General features: G+C 45.9%; 1 protein-coding gene across 9 annotated transcripts in view; it reads right to left on the bottom strand.

Annotated features, from left to right (window-relative positions):
- Window positions 1-4,828: 4,828 nt before the first annotated feature.
- Window positions 4,829-15,650, bottom strand: part of thrb (thyroid hormone receptor beta) — a 112,293-nt gene continuing 101,471 nt past the window's right edge. For 6 of the 9 annotated variants that reach the window (XM_085262251.1, XM_085262252.1, XM_085262248.1 and 3 more), the window contains 7 exons: window positions 12,718-12,818; window positions 12,497-12,644; window positions 11,668-11,873; window positions 10,599-10,685; window positions 10,325-10,471; window positions 9,917-10,175; window positions 4,829-8,408 (listed from right to left, as the gene is read on the bottom strand). In XM_085262251.1, the coding sequence (XP_085118377.1) occupies window positions 8,167-8,408; window positions 9,917-10,175; window positions 10,325-10,471; window positions 10,599-10,685; window positions 11,668-11,873; window positions 12,497-12,644; window positions 12,718-12,818 (1,190 nt within the window). In that variant the 3' untranslated portion in view covers window positions 4,829-8,166. Of the gene's footprint in view, window positions 8,409-9,916; window positions 10,176-10,324; window positions 10,472-10,598; window positions 10,686-11,667; window positions 11,874-12,496; window positions 12,645-12,717; window positions 12,819-14,666; window positions 15,190-15,650 lie in introns of those variants that run through there. The other 3 variants (XM_085262245.1, XM_085262246.1, XM_085262253.1) reach the window with 3 other exon arrangements.

Genomic DNA, 15,650 nt, shown 5'->3' with positions numbered 1-15,650 from the left:
GCCACCAAAGCGAAAGCCCTCCGCCACTTGGCTGCACCTAGAAATCCTGTCCATAAAAATTATGAACAGAATCAGTGACAAAGGGCAGCCCTGGCGGAGTCCATCACCCACCGGGAACGAGTCCGATTTATTGCTGGCAATGCGAACCAAGCTCTTGCAACGGTTGTATAGGGATCGAATGGCCCGTAGCAATGGGCCAGACACCCCATACTCCCGCAACACCTCCCACAGGACACCCCGAGGGACACGGTCGAATGCCTTCTCCAAGTCCACAAAACACATGTAGACTGGTTGGGCAAACTCCCATGCACCTTCAAGTATCCTCGAGAGGATAAAGAGCTGGTCCAGTGTTCCACGACCAGGACGAAAACCGCATTGTTCCTCCTGTATCTGAGGTTCGACTAGCGGACGAACTCTCCTCTCCAGCACCCTGGCATAGACTTTCCCAGGGAGGCTGAGGAGTGTGATCCCCCTGTAGTTGGAACACACCCTCCAGTCTCCCTTCTTAAAGATGGGGACCACCATCCCGGTCTGCCAGTCCACGGGTACTGCCCCTGATCTCCACGCAACATTGCAGAGGCGTGTCAACCAGGACAGCCCTACAACGTCCAGAGCCTTCAGGAACTCGGGGCAGACCTCATCAACACCAGGGGCTCTGCCACCAAGGAGTTGTTTAACTGCCTCAGTGACGTCGCCCCCGGAAATTGGCGGGTCATTCCCCTCATCCCCAGACTCTGCTTCCTCCTCGGAAGACGTGTCAGTGGGATTAAGGAAGTCCTCGAAGTATTCCTTCCACAGCCTGACAATTTTCTCAGTCGATGTCAGCAGCGCTCCGCCAGCACTATACACAGTGCAGGTAGAGCACCGCTTTCCCCTCCTGAGACGCCTGACAGTTTGCCAGAATCTCTTCAAGGCAGTCCAAAAGTCTTTTTCCATGGCCTCACCGAACTCCTCCCACACCCGAGTTTTTGCTTCAGCCACTGCCCGAGCCGCATTGCGCTTAGTCTGTCGATACCTGTTGGCTGCCTCCGGAGTCCCACAGGCTAACCAAGCCCGATAGGACTCCTTCTTCAGCCTGGTGGCTCACTTCACTTCTGGTGTCCACTATTTGGTTCGGGGATTACCACCACGGCAGGCACCAACCACCTTACGGCCGCAGCTCAATGCAGCAGCTTCGGCAATGGAGACGCTGAACATGGTCCATTCGGACTCAATGTCCCCAGTCTCCCTCGAAATGCTGTTGAAGCTCTGCCGGAGGTGTGCGTTGAAGATCTCGCGGACTGGGGCCTCTGCTAGATGTTCCCAGCACACCCTCACTACGCGTTTAGGTGCACCGGGTCTGTCCAGCGTCCTCCCCCCGCCACCTGATCCAACTCACCACCAGGTGGTGATCAGTTGACAGCTCAGCCCCTCTCTTTACCCGAGTGTCCAGAACATATGGTGACAGGTCTGGTGATACGATTACAAAATCGATCATCGACCTGCGGCCTAGAGCGTCCTGGTGCCACGTACACTTCTGGACACTCTTATGTTCGAACAAGGTGTTCGCTATGGTCAAACTGTGATTTGCACAGAAGTCCAATAACAAAACACCGCTTGGGTTCAGATCAGGGAGGCCGTTCCTCCCAATCACGCCCCTCCAGGTCTCGCTGTCGTTACCCACGTGAGCATTGAAGTCTCCCAGCAGGACAACAGAGTCTCCAGGTGGAGCACCTTCCAGCACCCCCCACAGGGACTCTAAGAAGGCTGGGTACTGTGAACTGCCACTCGGCGCATAAGCGCAGATGACAGTCAGGACCCGTTCCCCGACCCTAAGGCGCAGGGAAAAAACCCTCTTATCCACCGGGAAAAACCCCAACGTACCGGCAGCAAGCCGAGGGGATATTAGAATACCCACCCCAGCCCGCCGCCTCTCACCAGGGGCAACTCCAGACTGAGACAGAGTCCAGCCCCGCTCCAGGAGACTGGTTCCAGAGCCCAAGCCATGCGTAGAGGTGAGCCTGACTATATCTAGCCGGTACCTCTCAACCTCACGCTCTAACTCAGGCTCCTTGCCCACCAGAGAGGTGACATTCCATGTCCCTATTGCCAGTCTTGGTAGCCGGGGATCAGTCCGCCAGGGCCTCCGCTCCTGGCCGCCACCCGGCACACAATGCGCCTGACCCCTATGGCGCCTCCTGTGGGTGGTGGGCCTGCGGGAGAATGGGCCCATGTCTCCTCTTCAGGCTGTGCCCGGCCACCAGACGCTCGCCCTCGGGCACCCTCCCCGGGCCTGGCTCCAGGGCGGGGCCCCGGTAACCCTATCCCGGGCAGAGTAAACTGTTCCCTTGATGTTCTCTTCATAAGGGTCTTCTGAATCGCTCACAGGACCAATTTGCCATGGGAGACCCTACCAGGGGGCAAAAGCCCCCAGACAACATAGCCCCTGGGATCCCTGGGACACACAAACCCCTCCACCACGATAAGGTAGCGATTCACGGAGCAAAATTAAAGCAAAATACAAAGAACGAGGTGGGCTCAAGTCTTTTGCACAGCACTGCACATTAACCTGTGTTTCATAAAATGGGTGCACAGTGAACCATTCAAACAGCCATACAGAGCACCTACAAAGTCTGAATAAGTGAAGACACCAAATCAAATTCTCTCAAAACCATCTTTATTCTTAAGACCCAAATCACAAATTCTGCAATCATCCCCCATCAGGCAAAATCAAAATCATCAGTCCTCCAAGCTGAAAATGTCCAACAGCCGTTTGAGGAACACAATATTCTTTGTTCTTCCTTTTTTTCTGCCACAGATTCACTTTCACATCTCTCTGCACCTCCTGGTCGAATTCCCGGTTTGCATTAAACAGATGACTTAAACAAGAAGACACTCAAACACACAAGGAGAGAAGAGAAATCTGTGCCGACTGTGGATGACCGCCTCCTTCTGACCACGCTGTCCCTAAACGTGCTCATGTGTGGTTTCTTTTGGACATGAATCCAGCTAATTTAACTGTTTTTATCATTTGTTTTTTTAAATACGTCTCCATCAGATGTGGAAATACATTTGAGAGCAACACTGTATCTTTTTAACACTATGCAAAAACAATATGTTCATATTATGCTAACATCCGTAAAAAAAATCTGCAGTCTGAAAATATACATCCTTTTCCTTTGTACTGTAAAATAGCTTCTCTATGGCGCAACTCTTGCTATTGGTTGTAACTGAGAAACCTTACGAGCAACAACTCACGGGAGATATCACGGCCAACATTCACCTCCTCAGGTAAAATGAACATGTTCCTAACCAGCGGTGAGCAATGACGACGTTTACGTGCACCACAGCTCTGCGTATGTGCTCAGTGAACACAGCCAGGATACAAGATACCCAATTTATAGCCGTCCCGCAAAAAAGGAAAAAAAGAAAAGTGAAACTATGTATCAAAGTGTAAAAAAACATGTCGATTATTTTGGATTAAAGCTGCATTCATCATCCTGCTGTGAACTATTTGACTGTTGCAGATCTTTGCAAGTTTTAACTCCTTGTTTTGGTTTCACTTCCTCTTCAGTGCTTTTTTCAGTAAAACGCTCAGATAACTGATCAACATGCCAACAAAGTCATCGGGAGAACCCAGAGGAACGTGGGTAGGAGCTGTCAAAGAGCCCGGCTGCTCTCCAGCTTTTTAAGCTAAACTTTCAGGATTCATATTAGAGCGCCCACAGACTGAAATAACTTTACAGGTTTGATGATATATTACTACATCAAGGCCATCATTTGCCTCAACCATAAAACTGACAGGTTTATTGTTATGAACTGCTCGACTTTATTACATTTATGAGTGAAAGTATTACTGACAGGTTATTTATATTTTTTTTTACAGAAACCAAATAATGCCCTCCTCATTGTTTTTATCCAGGTCACTGTTTCACACTGGTTCTTCTTCATGATTATTGATTATTGTGTTTTTCAGCAGTTCTTTAACTGTGACCTGCATTAGTTTTACAGTATCTATGTGACTTTTATGATAACTGTGAGACGTCTCTACCTTCAAGTTCATTCTCTGACAACGGGGCTGGCTGCACAGACAGGCTGGCTCCATCCATCCAATCACAGGGCTAGGCTTTAGATACAGTACTGTGCAAAAGTTTTGAGCCACCCTTGCCTTTATGTTTTGCCTCCAACGAGTAAGCCTGCAACGCTCTGACTTTCATCTCTTCTTCTTCTTTGTGTTAAGCTACTCCACACTGACCTATAAACCATCGGGCAATATTCAAACTGTATGTTTAGCATGAGGGAGGTGGTCTCAGTAATCCCCTCGTTGTAGCTGAAGTCAGCAAATTGAAAAATGCAACAAACTAGAAAGTAAGGAGGAACACGGGCTGATGTGAAAGAAACTGACGGCTGTCACTGTCCTGATCACACAGTGGCTCATTTTATGCTTATGATGAGCATCCTGAACATGAAGCCACAAAGAGAATGACTGCGCTGTCGGGCAGCTTCAGAGAGGGGGTGTGGTTTCACAGAAATATCATCAGCCTGTTAAAGAAACCTTTGTTCAATCTACTGCACGCTACAAAAACACATTACACATAAAGCTGTTAATCACCTAATTTTGGACTTTCAGTGGTTAAAATCTGTGCAGCTTTCTTAGTGTCTCTTTACCTGCACAGGAAAACAGAATCATCTGCACAAACTCGGGAACTGTTATTACATTTGACAGCAGTAACAAAGTTCCAGTTTTGATTCCCAGGCCAAAATTCCCCGCTCATGAGGTAGCGGCTAATTACAGCCCAACAACTATCCTGGTGGAGGACTGGCAGGCCAAATCAAGAGCAAACACAGCTTTTTGTTTTTCGGGCTGCAAACAATAGTTGCTGCTACTTTAGCTGAAGGTCTGAAAAGTTACACTGCCAAATTCCTGAGACTAGACTAAAAGTCTTTAGTTAAAAAAAGACGTGAAAGAGAGCCTAAGAACCGGGAACGTGCAACAACAAACCATGTTTACCGCATAAAAATGATGCTTTTTACATGACTTTGTTCAATCTACATGTTCTAACCAACAGAAGCACACCAAAGGGACATTGAAGTCCTGAGCTGAGATCCTGGGACTGTTGGGTTGAACATTAGATAGTCAGCCAACTTCTGATGTGTTTGTGCAGCCAGCCCCTGCTACTGAGACATGAAGACATTTATTTCATTAGAAACACAGGTGATGTTACGTTAATGAGTCTAGCTCGTTGATGTTGGATGCGCGTTCTGACAGCTTTCGTCGAAGGCTTCTTCACATAACAAAGTCTTTCGTTGGCTGCAGACGCAGGGGTGCATGTAAACGTGGCCAACCGTTACGTTTCTGAATGGCTCCGTCTCAGCGGGGCCCGGCCCGGCCCTTCATGTCGACGGGGACCAGCCTGAGCTCGGGTGCCTCTCCCTCTGATTGTCTGTGCATTTATCTGAATCTGTACAGTTTGCGAGGTGTATATGTGTGAGGTCCGGGTCATTCAAACACTGCAGCAATTCTATTGCTTTGATAAAAAGGCATCACTTCACAGAAATGAGAAGAAACAAAATAAAATACAAGCTGCTTTGAGGAGTAGTGTGAAGCTCGAAAAAGCGAAATATAAAGAGCCGAGGTCTGTCAGATTGCAAACGGCAATACCATACCGAGGCTTTTTCAAGAAAAAAAACAAAACCAGAGGCTAAAGAACAAAGAGCTCTACTTTTCACAATCTCACCAGCCTCGTCAGTGTACCTTGGTGATGGCGAAGCATACAGTTTACTTGGCCTCCGAATGCCACAGGTCGGTCACAGTCGTGGAGTCGGACCCATGTGTTATCTGTGTGAGCGATACACCAATCAGCCACATCACTAAAACCAGTTACAGGTGAACACTGGTCTTCTCTGCTGGTAAACTCTCCCATTTACCAACCCTCCAACCGAGGCAGACAGAGGCCCACTCCAAAAACCACTGCCAGTACCCGAGTGGGACCCAGCATCTGTGCCAGTCTTATTGTTGTGGCTGATCAGTTGCTGCACAACAGCTGCACAGATGTACTGTACATTCTGTATATGTGCATGTGTGTTACTGTACTATATGCATGCCATCCTGCTCTTATTCAGACATGTAAATAACAATACGCTTCAATCAGCCATAGCCCCAACTCACCATAGCACCATGACTTCACTGTTTTAATAGAAAGCCCACGTCCACTCACGGAGACACTAAACAAACAGAAAAAATGCTGACTAATTATCTGACTTTGAGGCAACATGGCTGAGATGAAACACTGAAATCTAATGCTGGTCTTATAGTTGAAGTTCCAACCGCAGACTGAAACACAGCAAATAGGACAGCCTGTGTGTGGACCGACAGGGAGCCAATTTATACTCAACTAAGGAAGTGGAGGGAGGATGCAGTGAGGGCATTGTTCACCTGGTTTTGGCACAACATGCAGTACTGTGACACACAGACGATCCTGGCCTCAGTGCCACCGTGTGACGAGTCTCCGGCACGACGAGCGGCTCATTTTAATGCTGCTTCTGCATTCCATTCACTGTCGCTCACGTCTACATCGCAGTTTTGGTTTTGTTGTTTCGTTGTTTTGTTTCTTGTCGAAATAAAGACAAACAGAAACTCGAGCAAGATTTTTTGCACTGTACAGGTTTGAACGCACAGAACCTCTGCATTTTCAGTTAATCTGTCAGAGTTGCATATGAAATGCTTTGAGGTTGTGCTAATTAATCATTAGTCTATAAAGTATCAAAGCACCGGTCATATCATGCTGTCTGACAATAAGTCCAAAGGCAATTAACAACAAGCGAGAGACACTCTCTCAGTTCTTTAGTGTCCACACTCTGATTTCATAAACACTCTTTGCTTTCAGCCAGACACAAAGATGCTTCCTGCTCATAAACAGAGAGCTGACCTTTGACTATTTCGCTGGCCCATATATGCTGCTGTAGTGCAACAGTATTTATGCAATATCCTGCAAAATGCCACATATCATTTTAAGGGTTGAGTAAGTAGACTTACTGTTAGCTGAAAGCCCAGCGTGTGTGTGTGTGTGTGTGTGTGAAGGGCCAGAGAGAAGTTGTGTTTGCAGTGTGCACTGCCACCGTGTGAAGTTTGAGGGGACTCATTACTCTAGTAGAGACACTCCAACAGACTAGTGTCCTTAGATTTGTGCGTCATGCAGACTACCGGTTTATCCTTTGACTAAAAGCATCCTGTTTAGCGCTGCCTCGTTAAGGTTCGCCTTACCTAACGAGCCACTTTCTTCCAATAGGACGGCTTCGGGAAGCCTGGCTCAGGACGAGCTCTACCGCCTGCAGCAAACGAGTGTCACAGAAGGTGCGAGAAAAACCTTTGGAAACCTCGATTTAATAGCAGTCCAAGTGCTGGGATTGTTTTTACATATATTTAGTAAATGATTTGAAACTTTGGTCATGTTTAATAGGAACAATCAGCATTGCAACATCAACTGAGAAAAGACACACAGGTCCCCTTTAATATTGCAAAATCCTGCTCAGGTTTCTCGCTCGGAGCGTGTCTCGAGCTGACGTTTGTTTTTCCGACAGCTCTGGAATGCAGCGTTGCAACTTAACCTCGTAATGTGCGGCTGCCGAGAGACTTGCAGACACCTGCGAGCTGCCGTCCGTTAGAGTACGCGTTTTTAACGGTCACAGTAGGATGGCGAGGCACCGGACAGACTGGACACTCACCAGATGGACGAAGGTTGATATATTAATGCGGTAAAGTGGAGCGGGTTTGCTGACGGCGTCTCGTGTCGTGGATGAGGCGAGCAGCCGAGTATTTCAACATAAAGGAAGGAATATACAACATGTGCTTGGCTTCTAACGAACAAACAAGTGTTGATAAGATTACCATGATGCAATAATGAAAACAAAAAACCTAGAGTCAAATCTGAGGTGAGATGTTATATCCATGACAACAATAACAGAACAAACCAGAAAAGTCAAAAAGCTATTCACATGTACCCGCACTGTCAGGAATGGTTTCATCCAAAAATAGACCAGAGAGCTACTCTAAGGTGGAATGAAGTGACACTCAGTAGTGCTGTTAGAAGGTTCGTTGTGACGGGCTTTCTGCTGGTTCCACCCCTGAGACCACCAGGGTGCCCAGGCGCACACACACGCACGCACACACACACAGAAATCCACTGGTCAGTCCTCGAAGACCTCCAGAAACAGAGGAGGGAACAGCTCGGTGGGACACTCCACTTTCATGTGGAGGAATCGGCTGGCGTGGCAGGTGCCGATCATCCGCAGGTCTGTCACCTTCATTAGCAGCTTGGGCCAGAAATGTGCCACTTTGTGTTTGCGGTAGTTGATATAATGTTCAAAGGCCAACAGGAACTCCTCTTGGCAACGCTCGATTCGCTCCACACTAGTTAGGCCTGGACGATCTGAAGACACAAGCACACCAACAGTGTTGTTATGCAGCGTCCTGCAGAGCTGTAAAGCGTTTGTCCCTGAGGAACAGTGCTGAGAGAACCCTGATAACCTTTGGTCTTCCTTTGCTAATAGGAAGGATGGCTTACAATAGCTTAATTACAACTCACAAGGGTCTATCTATGACTGATTTGATTATGTGTTTGGGATCACTGTCATACTGGAATATGAAGATCATCCCAGTTGGATCCAAATCTGACTTAACTGGATCTCCAGCACCACTGGCTGCTGTGTGGATGCTCCCTCACCTCCTTCCACCCAGTTATTGTGTATTTGGCATATCTGAGCCTATTCCTCCTGTTTCCCTCACTTAGGCATGGCTTCTTCTTCTGTGATGAAGCCCTGTGCATGAGGAAGCAGCCTTAACACAACTGTCAAATACTGTTCTTCTTCTTTTGTCCTCGTTGTTTTTAAGGACACGCTGCACACCGCGCACAGTTTCAGTCAAAAGCTTTTTATGGAGAATCACCTGGTTGCTGTATTTGTCAATTCCTGTATTATTTGGGATGATTTGGAACAAATGCGGTGGAGGTAGGGCTCTGATCAGGTGTGTGGTTTATATAAGTAGATATATCTGTAAACATATATATCGTTATACGTGTTACCGAGGTTATAAAAAAATACATGTAAGAAATTATAATGAAGAACTTGTGATGGAGACGGCATGAACAGGAGGTTGGATTAAATGAGCTCGTGCTGCTCGTTTCTGAACATGTAAGTTATTTATAATTATTATTGTTTTGTTTGTTTGTCTGTTTTTTCTCTCTTGTTGTTCTTATACTATTTAAACATGTCCAAAATAAAGATCCAGTACAAATACATTGTGTTCATGCCTTGAATGACTCTTATGTCATTTCTGACTGAAAATGAGTTAAACACAGGCGCAGCTGTGGATACACTACAGTGTCAGTTATTATTTATTGCAGTACTCACAATTATTTTTCTTTTTTGGTACAAATAGTACGAAACAAAAAAAATTTAAAATTTAAAGATGATCAATAAACACAAATAATTAACTTTCTATCCCAAAGCGATTCGTTGCCCCAATAGCAGTGTTATCTAACCGTCAGTGGATACTGTAAAGTGTCAGGACAGATGGGTCTGCACCATAAAGCACACGAGTATTGATCTTCAATGAGAGTATTACAGAGAAATGCCAGTGGAGCCAGAAACAAGCTAACAGGCCAAAGCTCCTCACAATGATTACGGTGATTAATTGATTAAACTGTGGTTTGATATAGATTTCATGTCAAAACCAAGTATTCACACAAGCTGTGCAGCTGCAGATTCACGCTGCTGTACTTCCTAAAAATCTGTTCCCTGTAAGCCGACGTTACCAACGGTGTAATAAGAACGCAGTAACGCCGCTGTGCTAAAACAGAGCGAGACCTAGAAGAGCGAGAAAGAAAACCCTTTAATAACCTCTTATGTACTCGGATAAGTGTGCACTCTAGGCGATTACCGGATGAAAGCAGGATAACAGCTTGCAGAAGAGCCACCTCAGAGTCATCCAAGTTAAAGGAGGACAGCGACACGCCAAGGTCAAAGATGGCGTCTGAGACGACGCCCAAGCCTCCGTTCTTGAGCTGACCTCGTGTCACTGCCATCTCGCCGTTGAGTGTGAGGGTCTCGCTCTCTGGATCGTAGCGAACAGCAGCCCGCAGCGACATGATCTCCATGCAACAGCCTTTCAACAGGATGATCTGGTCTTCACAAGGCAGCTGGGTTAAAGAGAAGAATGGCTTATTTAGGGACAGGTGGAACTTCCATTATGTCAAAGACTGTGAAAGATTCATATTCAATCTGAATATACAGCTTTAACCACTCAGTGACACATTCACAGTCACCCTTTCCACTCAAACAAACCTACCTCACAGAACATAGGCAGTTTTTTGGCAAAGTCCACCACTCGGGTTATGGCAGGGGTGATAATTTTTGTAAACTGACTGAAGGCTTCTATGTCCACTTTACTTCCTTCAGGTGCATTATCCGTGGACGCTTGACCAATATCCTCAGGCTGAAAGAACGAGGAGTGGACATCAGCTGGTTTCATCGCATCATTTGTTATTTATCCATCGTTTTACATGTAAATGGCTGAAAACCCGTCGTTAGGCTCAACTGAACCGTGTATCTGTGTGTCTTACCTTAGCTTCCTTCACCCCCGCTGCACTCTGGTCAGAAGTATAGAATAAATTACATGTTATTTCATTAAGAAGCATTGCTTCCTCGACCTGTTGGATAATCAACAGGAATCGTGAAGTTTCAATGAAGAACCCGTGTCAAGCCAACTAAAATAAAACAAGTTAAAACTGAAGACAGATGAAAGAGTGCGCAGACAGAAAACAGGTAAAGACAGAAATAGGACACGAGTTTCCACAGCAAGACTCGGGACCACGGATCAAACGGGTCCTCGGGAACACTCTTCATCGGATCTTTGTATGAGACCTCAATCAAATCTTTGGTCACGTTTTCAACACTTTTTGAAACAAATTGCATGAAAAACAACAGATGCGGCCATGAAAGTTTGCAGACAGATTAGGCTGTGTTCATGTTGCTGCAGGGAAAGTCTTTCCCCCCCGTTTCCCCAGTATCCTGAAAAATAAGCCTTCTTTTTTTGCCAAACCCCGCCGATCAAATAATTCTGCGATTAATGAGCGTTCCCTTTAATCGTGCCATAGAAACTCAGTATAACGCCAACAAACAGCTGACAGACTCTCAGTCCGGACAGAGTAATCAAACTTAACAGAAAAAGCAAAATTAGTCAAAAACAGAGTGAGGTGTGAAATCAAAAGCTACAAACAGAAAGAGAGGAAAATTTAACAGCACGAAAAAAAGCAAGTCATTAGTATTAGCAATTAAAAGTTGCTGCTCGGCAAAACATAAGACAAGAGTAAGATGTTCCAATATAAATTAGTGCTGCTGCGTTGAGGAAACACTTTTCTCCATCGTCCAGCTAATTCTCCCCACTCTACAAGGAGATACAAAAAAACACATGGACATATTAACATAGGGAACAGTGGAACAATGGTGGTGGAAGAGGAGGAGACGGGGACATGAAGCGGAAGGGGGCTGGGACGGGTTGGAAGCGGGCTGAGATGGGCGGGAGGGGGAGGTAGGTGGGGGTCAGGGGGGTTGGTGGTTTGAACAGGGCACAGTAATCGATACAATCAAGGCTTTGGTGAGGAGGGAAGGAGGAGGAGGACGATGTCTCACCAGGAATTTCCGCTTCTGCTTCCAGTGGTTGCCCTGGGCGTTTGTGGCCATATGGGCTTCGGTCACCATACGGATGAGGTCCCACTCCTCTTGGGTGGGCTCCAGTCGGTCCCACGCCGTCTTCTGCAGTTCCTCCCTCCGACGGCGCTCCCGGTTCTCCTCGATTAGCTTCCGCTTGGCAAGCCGCTTGCTGTCATCCAACACCACTGGGGCAAATAAAGGGGGTCAGCAGGGGGCCAAGGGAGGCCAAGAGAGTGGACGGGAAGGAAAAGGAAAGAGGGAGAGGAGGGGGGAGGGTAGGGGGGCATAAAATGATGACTCGCTGAGGTGCAGAGTTGTTCCAACACAGAACATGACATCCCGCTGAGGTGACACTTGTTCATGCTTCATGATTGTTCTTGTGTTTTGAACCGTTTTATGTTTTGGACGTTCAGAAAATGATGCAGATACAATGTAGCAGGAGGCTTTAAGAGTCAAATGACCCACACATGAAAACAAACTTTCCATTGTATGAAAAATGTGAAAGGCACAATCAAACAAAACGTGAATATGGAGACCATTATTTGTTTTTCCATGTGGTGAAAAATCATCACTGCTTTTATTTGGAGTAAATATATTTCAGGTGATGACAAACCCTGATGAACTTTCTTTAAATCCAACTTTTCTTTGTTGATTTTGTTACTAATTCTGCACTTTCTTTATAAATGGCATTGTTTTTGTAAATAAATGTCAGAATTCTTTTTTTCCAATTGAAGAACAGCAGAAATGCAAAAGTGACATAAAAGCTATAAAGACAAGAGTCAAATATCCTGTTACTGAGGCCACTTACAGTCTGTTGCCATTCCCACTGCAATGCACTTCTTGAAGCGACATTCCTGGCACTGGTTCCTGGTCACTTTGTCAATAACACATTTGCCCTCGTACTTACAGGCGTAAGTTGGATTGAGATTCTTCTGGATTGTCCGCCTGAAGAATCCCTAGAAAACAGAAGGCGACGTGATCAGAACAGGGAGACGGCGAAGGCTGAGGCCATGTGGTCACATGGTTTACCTTGCAACCTTCACAGGTAATACAGCGATAGTGGTAGCCTGTAGCTTTGTCCCCACACACTACGCATAGCTCATCCTTGTCCAGGTAACTTGGTATGTACCCTAGAGAGAAAAGAAGGAGACAACTGGATTTGTTTTAATTTTAAAAATAAGGCAAACGAATGTCAAGTAAATTTGACGACTGCCATTCACAATGTTTGTCCAAACACATTCATTTTTTATTAGATATTAATTAAAATTGGGGCAATGTACTATTCTTTGCACAGTAGTAAAAAGATAATTGTATACACACTCACACACACACATATATGAATGAATGTGTGCATTTGCATAAAATACACACTACAGAATGATGTAACATGACTCGTTGTAGTCCTGTTAAAAACTACACCCCCCATGACTCAGCAGTGGGCACGTCTGTCGCTGGCCCATCTTCTTTATAATATTTCTTCACTTTGTTGAGATTTGCAGGGAAGTTTTCATGCACAGCTCTGACACTGAGTTGAGGTCTAGATTTTGATCAGGCACCACTCCCCCCAAGGCCTTAGCTTTAGCTTGAGTCTGGAATACTTTTGTATACAGAGACGTTCATGGTCAGCTCAGAGACTATAACGTATTCAGGATCTGTGGCTGCTAAACGAGTCCAAATCATCACTGCTCCACTGCTGTCCTCGACAGTTGCTATGCAGCATTTGTACTGCCCTGCTGTGTTTGGTTTTCTCCAAACAAGGTGCTTTATCTCCTGACATCGCTGCTTTGCAAAGTTCTTGTGGTGTTGAGGTTTGTTCCTAAGTCTAAGCCATGCTGTCATGTTATTTTAGAGGCTTTCTTCTGGCAACGCTTACAAACAAGCGATAGTTGTTCAGTTTCTTTCTAATTCTACTGCTATGAACATGCTAACTGAAGCCTGTAGAGTCTGAGATGTTGGTCTTGGATTTTTGGCATTTTCTGAATATTGCGTAGTTTGACGATGGGGTGAATTTGTTGAGACCTTGGCTCTTGGGAACCTGTGGAATTGTTTTAGTAGTTACCTGAATGCTCTAGATGAGCAAACTGCCAAAACCTGTTCTTTTCTGTAGGTGGTCACACTTGCTAACAGCAGAGTGTGGAGTGGCAGGTAAACTCTGATGCTTCTAACACACTTCATGGAAAAATCTTTGTAGACTCTAATATTGTGGAGTCTATCTTGTATTTGAGATTGGGTTGAGTGAATTCTGTCACCAGGACAGCAGGTTAACAAACCGATCAATATCTTTTGTCAGCCTTCTGTTGCCTCAACAGCAATCAATAAGGAACCCCGTCTACCTCAATCAAACACAGCTACAAGCCCTGATCACAGACCAGCGCACGATGCCTTATGTCTTGGATTTATGCTTATCGGACTTAATTCGAAAATCCCAGACATCATTGATCGATGATCAAGAAGGACCAATCATCAGTTTGAGCAAGTGTATTACAAGTCTGTTATATTATAGACACACACACACACACACACACACACACACACACACACACACACACACACAGCTAAACTCAAACACACACACACAACTAAACTCAAATACACACACACACACACACACACACACACACACACACACACACACACACAACTAAACTCAAATACACACACACATGTGCACACACACACACATGTGCACACACACACACATGTGCACACACACACACACACACAGACACACACAGCTAAACTCAAACACACACACACAACTAAACTCAAATACACACACACACACACACACACACACACACACACACACACACACACATGCTTGCATACACACAAACCCAGTTAATTACAGACAGTGGAGACTGTTTAAGTTACTCGCAACTTCAACAAGTTAAACAACCTGAACACGTCCGAGCTGCAGTTCCAGCCCCTCAGGTACTTTGTTAAAGAGCTAAATAATCACAGCCTGCATGTCGTACCTTTTCTGTGCGCACTCTGCATCCACCGCAGGTGTGAAAATTCAGGTTTGATCTCGGGGAAGTACTCAGGCTGGTGGAAGTGACTGAGAGGGACCTCCATGCTGCAAAACTCACTCTTAAAAACAGAAGGACCCGCGGCGTAGGAGCACGAGTAGTGCTGGCTGGGGGACCAAGCCTGCTCCATGCAGGGTGGATGATGAAGGGGCTGAGGCTCACAGTTGCCATACCCGGACCCTTCGTCCGAGTACATGCAATATTCCCCACCTCCCTGCACCGAATAGCTTCCGACGCCGGTGTGAGGCATCTCGTACATGTCCGGAATGCAATAGTTCATGATGAAGACCTTCAGCAGAGCACCATAAAAACTTCTGGGTCTACCCGGAGAACTATCTGCTCTCAAAAAAGAAAAACCTGAGCTGGCATCAAGCCACGAAATGAAGAAAATAACTCCTGATCTGAAAGGACTTGATGGAGTTGACCGTACTTAGGAGCAAACGCTTTATCCAACAAATCCACAGACCACAAACAACACCTTGCAACTGCCCCACCCGCCACCACCCGGCCGAATTGGGAAGCAGAGATTTATGACGACATAGGGCTCTAATCTTACACTTCACAAATCCGTGATGTACCACAGACAGTGGCGATGTCACAGATTAAGACATTACATGATGCACCTACTGTAAGAAACATCTCACACACACAAATCTAAAGAAAAGCTGGTCCACGAAAACACAAATGGTTAAAAAACCTGCCTGAGGAGGGGTCGCATATGATACAAGAATTATCTTAACCGCGATCCTTTCCTAACCTCATAACCTTGGCCTTTACATTTTGACCATTGCTTATCCTCTGGGTATTTTAACAGAACCGACTAACAAGTTCCCTTAGGTCAGTTTATTCTTGAAGCCACTTGGTGAGTACTACAACACTAAGAAGGTTCTAAGAAGGGTTTTAACACATGGCCCTGATTTTTCACCAATA

Source organism: Mchenga conophoros, linkage group LG22, assembly GCF_057382185.1.
Source record: "Mchenga conophoros isolate Kocher_MC1m ecotype Shallow Benthic linkage group LG22, M_conophoros_male_GT1.1, whole genome shotgun sequence".
NCBI lineage: Eukaryota > Metazoa > Chordata > Actinopteri > Cichliformes > Cichlidae > Mchenga > Mchenga conophoros.
The sequence above is the reverse complement of the archived record's forward strand: the minus strand, read 5'-3'. Positions and strand labels throughout refer to the sequence as shown.